Here is a 6542-nt window from a genome sequence, read left to right on the forward strand (position 1 = left end):
GACCACTTGGATCAGCCTGCGTAGGAACCGGGGGTGTGCGGTATTGGTCCTCGTTTAACTGTTCTACCGTAAAGTGCTCGACTTCGCTTGCAGGTCGTCGGGCTACCGAAACGGGGGTGCCATCCCCTCTGCAGAGGATCAAAATTGTGATGGCATGTCTTCGGATCATCCTCAGGGATGTTTCCCAGACCGTCGCCAATAGCCCATTGTGCAGCTCCAGTGCAACGTAATTAAACAACGACATTATGACTTAGATAGTTGAGTACCGAAAAACTTCATTTTAACATAGAGAAATAGATTTCGGTTGACTTTTTAAGTCTTCCTGGTGATAAACTGATCAAATTATAGGTATTTGCATGATAATAAATCATTATTTGTAGAAGAAAAATAAAAATGCACACTTTTTACACGAGAATATATTTATTTTAGAAATTACATAAGGCAATGCTGTTTATTTTTATTTTTTTAATATAAATTATAAAAAGTAAAATTCTCAAGGGACCCCTGAGTGCTTGAGGCCCCCGGACACTGACAGGGTGTATCCTATGCTTAACACTAGACTGCCTAGGAAGTCATTTTAACTGGTTTTAATTTCAATTAGAAAAACAATGATATATATAATGACTCAATTACTTAGAATTTTGTACAACATATAATTTTTTATTGTTAGTATTTACTAATAACTTGTTACATAACTGTAAATAATATGAAAATATTAAAAATTAATTTTAAACAAATTTCTTTACACATTAATTATTCTTTTACAATACAGTCATTTTGACTGCTTTTGGACAATATAGGTATATACTAAATTTCAGTCAAACGGGTTTGCAAATGATGCAATATATATACATATATTCACAGGTGAGCAAGTATGTATACTAATATGTTTTCTATGGAATATATTTCTTATTGGCTAAATCAAATAGATTTGTACACCTTATTGAAAGTTATAAATTTAAATTTTCTTTTGTGAAATGAAGCAAAATTTATAAAATACTTTCACAGCCAAATCACGTCTGTATTTTAGCCAATCTCTGTGTAGGCTTAGATTCCATTCAAAAATATAAAAAATATATTATTCAGATATTAATACGGAATTTTCAAATAATAGTATTAAAATTTTCTTTATACATCTGTAAAAAAATGAGGCGGGGGCCGGGGAATGAAGGGGGGCCAGTATGGTGGACGCCGTAACGGTGGACGCCAGCAGAGAGGACTCACTGGGATACTGGCGGGAAAGTTCATTCCAGTAATTGATGAATTCCATTCTGTTAGGTATGGCTTCATTAATAAATGAACGGTCATTTGTGTACTAGAGCAACTTCTACTATTATAATCTTCTACATTAAATTGGGCGTTAGTGTACTGAAGGTACTGCAATGGGCCAAAAATAGGTCTTAGTGTGCATTCTTTTGCTATTTCAGACACTAGCTCACTGTATCCACCAGCTGCATTGTCAATAATGAAAACTACTGCGCCAGGACGCATTGACTTGAAAATGTTCTGTAAAAGAAATTGAGTGAGGGTTACTCTTGCTATTTAAATTGTGCAAACATTAGTATAAGAACGTAAAATATATATATTTTTTAAATTGACTACCGTTTTAATTAATTGTATTCTTATTTAATAAATAATTAAGAAGACCTTGATAGAGTTGATGACGTCCAACTAAACTGATTTGATTCGGGGGGGGGGGAATTTCAACAGAAGCTTATGACTTACATATATGACATCAGTGACAGTGCTTTCTTTCATGCCTATTATCAAACGGTAGTCCCGCAGTGGACTGATCGTTAAGACACGGTTCCCAGCAGATCACCGAAGTCACGCATCACTGGCTGCGGTCAGTGTGCGGGTCGGTGACCACTTGGATTAGTTTGCGTAGGTACCGAGGGTGTGCGGTATTGGTCCTCGTTAAACTGTTCTACCGTAAAGTGCTCGACTTCGCGTGCAGATCGTCGGGCTACCGAAGCGAGGGTGCCATCCCCTCTGCAGAGGATCAAAATTGTGATGGCATGTCTTCGGATCATCCTCGGGGATGTTTCCCAGATCGTCGCTAATATTCCATTGTGCAGCTCTAGTGCGACGTAAATGAACTAAAACAACAACAACATCAAACTGTACATGAAGATGAACAATGGAGGAAAATAGAACCCTGACATTGGATGGTTGTTTCACGTGATTATTGATGATTCAAAATAGGAGTGATATTAGGAACAGGTAGGTACTTTATTTACGTCGCACTAGAGCTGCTCAATGGGCTATTGGTGACACTCTGGGAAACATCCCTGAGGATGATCCGAAGACACGTCATCACAATTTTGATCCTCTGCAGAAGGGATGGCTCCCCTACTTAGGTAGTCCGACGACCTGTGAGAACTTTACGGTAGAACAGTTTCACGAGGCCCGATACCGAGCACCCTCGGTCCTTATGCAATGCTGATCAAAGTGGTCACCCACCCGCTTAGTGATCGCAGCCATTCATGCTTGACTTCGATATTACGAACAAAACAACTAAGGTACGATTTTCTTTCTTTTGTTTTTATTTCGTTTGAAAAAAAATGAATTAAAGAGAATCTGGGGTCTCCCTGGCCGAGCTGTATCGAACGCCAAGCACTGTGCAAAACGTATTGGTCACGGGTTCGAATCCCGCTGTTACCCTGGATGCTTCTCCGTGACGCCATTCTGTGTATTGTGATATCTGTTCTTCTTTGACAAAGGTTTATTAGCCTAAATTGAGCACACAAGCCTGCAAATGTATGTAATTTCAATAAACCAATCATAAAAGAATCTGTTCGCGGTTTCAAAATGTGCTTCAGCTAAGAAGTTTTTTCATAAATCTTCCATAATTGATTTAATTCTTTTTCAGACATGCTTATAAGTTTCCCATGTATCTAAATAATATTTATCAACAGTGCGATGTGTTAGGTTTTTTAATCACTGTTTGTAAAGAGTTCCAATTATATTAAAATTCCTTTAACGTATTAAAGTAAGTTAAGAATGAAATAAGATTGTTTAAATCATTTAATACAGGTTTAGTCATTTAATTATGCAATTTAAATAAGTTTGTTCGATTGCTTGTTAAAATTGTTTGTTTCTTAAATTGTTTCATCATTTAAGTAAGTTTGAAAAAAAAAACTCAAATAAAAAATTCGTAATAATAAATACATAATGACCACAGTTGTGTTGATTACGATAATCTATTTGTAAAAATAATAAAAATTATGTCAATGATTATATAATAGTATGTTTAAAGAAATCGTGTCTAAAGAAAATTAACACAAAAAAAAATTCAAAATAAAAAATAATATTTTTAAAAACCACGTTTTTGTAGTGGAGAATAATAATTAAAAAAAATTTGAAAAACGAAAAACGTGGGGCGCATGAAATACATAACAGTAATGTTATATTAATGCGTGTATGTGTGCTCTTGAGAATATGTGTATGTATATCTGTAATTGTAATTGTATCTGAATGTTGATGTGGAATATGTTTTNATTCTTATTCGAATGCAAGTATTGAGATTGTTTAAATCATTTAATACAGGTTTAGTCATTTAATTATGCAATTTAAATAAGTTTGTTCGATTGCTTGTTAAAATTGTTTGTTTCTTAAATTGTTTCATCATTTAAATAAGTTTGAAAAAAAAAACTCAAATAAAAATTCGTAGTAATAACTACATAATGTCCACAGTTGTGTTCATTACGATAATCGATTTGGCAAAATTATAAAAATTATGTTAATGATTATAATAGTATGTTTAAAGAAATCGCGTCTAAAGAAAATTAACATAAAAATTAATGTTATTTTAACAGAATGAATTAAAATAGAAATATTGCAATAAGTGTATATTGTATAAAAATATTGCAATTAGAAAAATTAACATAAAGTAGGTTTCTTACGTTCTGATTAGATCACTGCTCTCAATAGTCACGTGAGACGACGATCTAACAATTGGATTTGATTTTCCTCAACTTTATCCCCGTCAACATACACCTCCGTTATCTTCCCTTTTAAGAAATGTTGTGAAAGCACTGCTTCATTTGGTGTTTCTCTTGAGCAGTGTTTCCAAAAGTGTGGTACGCGTACCCCCAGGGGTACGGGAATAGTTTAGCGGGGGTACGCTTTCTAATGCGAAATATCTTGCAACAAACGAAAATTTCAAAAATTTTTATTTAAAAACAATGCTAGTCATGAAAATTGACGATTACATATTTTCTATTGGCTATTTTTTGCAGAGTTAACAGTTAGTAATTAGTGGTGTCAACAGCCAGTTATGATTTTGAACTTTTGTGCATTTTTTTTACAGTAAAAAATATATTAATTTTTTTATTAGTGGTACACAGCGTTACGAAAAATTTAGAAAGGGTACACAAAAGTCATAAGTATGGGAAACACTGCTCTAGAACCACTGGACTGATATGAATGCTTTCTTTTTATAAATAATTCACACAACAAATTAATTTAAAAATTTACTCAAATTTCCAAGCTCATCTAGTTTGGTAACAAATTGTAAAAATTATGACAAAATAGCTATCTCAGAACCTATTTAAATATAGATTTCGACTTAAATCATTAGGAAATCAAAAAGTAGGACAATTTAGATAAATAAAAGTACTGGTTTAAATGAAAAGATCTAAAATGAGGGAGTATCCCTAAGTGAAATTTCCGAACATGGACCAAAAGTATTATGTTCTTCTACACGTTTACACTAACTCATGCTCAAATAAGTTAACTAATAGAGAAATATGCTAAATAACAACGCGTATAGAGAAATTATACTTGGTGATTCGGTACTTTTTATTTATGTCGCACTAGAGCTGCACATTGGGCTATTGGCGACGGTCTCGGAAACATGCCTAAGGAGGATCCAGAGGCAACATACATACGTCACATTCCGTTTTACTGAGGAGACACATTCACAAACTATCCATCCCTCCGTAGATCGTTATTTTAACCTGAACCAGAGCACGATTAATTTGCGATGAAGTACCCCCAGTGGTATTCATTTGTTATGCAAATTTGGAGGACTTTGTGACCCCAACAGATTTAGCATGCACCAGCTAATATTTTGTACACGGGGAGTCTTCGGCCGGCGGGGATCGAACTCTCGACCTCTTAAACATGTGTCCAACACCCTACCAGCCAGGCTATCCTGGCCTATAGAGAAATTAGGAAACATGAATTCTACTTTTGTTCTACTAATTATGTGCGTGTTACATTGAAATATTTAATAAATTGCTTAAAACAACTAATTACTGTATAAAAAATTAAAATAAATAAGATACATTACTTGAGAGTTAAAGTTTTTAATTAGTTTTATTTATTTGTTTACTGAAATATTGACTAGTGATAAATTGATATACAATTGACAGAGTTACATACTAAAGTGGTTAATATAATTAAATTTTATAAATTCAGTAAAAGTTAAATTCATTAATAAAGTTTAAGAAATTCTATTTGTAAAAATCAAATATTTTAACACTTACTCTGATCATTTGTGCAGTATCCACACAAGTTACAGCAGAGAGAAACTTAACCATAGTTATCAAATTTGCTGAGCTTATAGTTTTCTTTACAACGCTGTCCATCTTGCCCAGCAAGTCAGCCTCTACGTATGAAAACTGAAAATACTGTGGCGTAAGATTCCCAGACAATCCATAATGATTGTTCCGAAATTCACCTAAAATCGAATCAAAGGTATCCTTCCATCCGGGCATCAATTCGAGAATTTTCGTAGAGCAACAAACGAGTCCAAATCTTCTGTGCAATGCAGAAATAATCCCAATGGCATCAATTCCTGGTCCACCACCGAGACTGCAAATATTAACACAATTGTTATGACTCCAAAATATAGGATTCATAACAGCCGAACACTCTATTAAAACTCTGGTAAATATATCCTGCACTAAAAATGTGTGCAAGGAAGCATATTTAAACAAATATGCACATCTGTAAGCAGGATCATCGTAATTGGCTTTTTGATCAAATTTCTCGACCCAAAATTTCGAATTTGGTTTGTACACTTTTTCAATATTTTTAATTGCAAGTTTAATTTCCTCAGTTTTAGTGTCAGACTTTTCAATTTCTTTAGAGCGTACGTTGCTGTACAACGTTAAGTAATTTGAAGGACTTAACATACTGGCACAAGTATTTACAAAATGTACATATTTATAAAGCTATGTTAAGAAAAATCGTTCGAGCCGCCAGTTTAAAAAGACGTATGGTAATAAAACCATTGAATACTAGACGGGAATTCCCCGTACAAACCGAAACTTTAGAACAGATAACAACAATTGTGTTATTTTATGCTCCAGATTAAGTTTCATTGCGGTTTTTATATCAGATAATAACGTTTCTATGATAAACAATATAATTTCTCCGTTTCTATTGACTTATCAATAAAAAGATAAAGCAGTTCTTGAGTCAGTATGAAAGGAAAATTATTGGAAAAAGTAAAGTTTTGATTTAAGTTCTCTATGAATATGTGAAGTTTGCCCAGGTGGCCTTTTGTAATAACTGATTTGGAGGAAATCAGA

General features: G+C 33.7%; 1 protein-coding gene across 1 annotated transcript; it reads right to left on the reverse strand.

Moving 5' to 3' along the window:
- Positions 1-401: 401 nt before the first annotated feature.
- On the reverse strand, positions 402-6322 carry LOC107456515 (uncharacterized). The gene is made up of 2 exons (XM_016074390.3): positions 5493-6322; positions 402-1506 (listed from the first exon to the last, which is right to left on the reverse strand). The coding sequence occupies exons 1-2, from the start codon at positions 6141-6143 to the stop codon at positions 1129-1131; spliced, it is 1029 nt and encodes a 342-aa protein (XP_015929876.2). The 5' UTR covers positions 6144-6322; the 3' UTR covers positions 402-1128.
- Positions 6323-6542: the final 220 nt, after the last annotated feature.

The sequence above is a fragment of the Parasteatoda tepidariorum genome, chromosome 7, assembly GCF_043381705.1.
Source record: "Parasteatoda tepidariorum isolate YZ-2023 chromosome 7, CAS_Ptep_4.0, whole genome shotgun sequence".
Taxonomy (NCBI): Eukaryota; Metazoa; Arthropoda; class Arachnida; order Araneae; family Theridiidae; genus Parasteatoda; species Parasteatoda tepidariorum.

Bases quoted from the DNA above. Each gene is read 5' to 3' on its own strand.
- LOC107456515 (XM_016074390.3), bottom strand. From the start codon at position 6,143: ATGTTAAGTCCTTCAAATTACTTAACGTTGTACAGCAACGTACGCTCT. The intron at 1,507-5,492 runs GTAAGTGTTAAA...TTTCTTTTACAG, and splicing joins ATACTGCACAAATGATCAGA to AACATTTTCAAGTCAATGCG.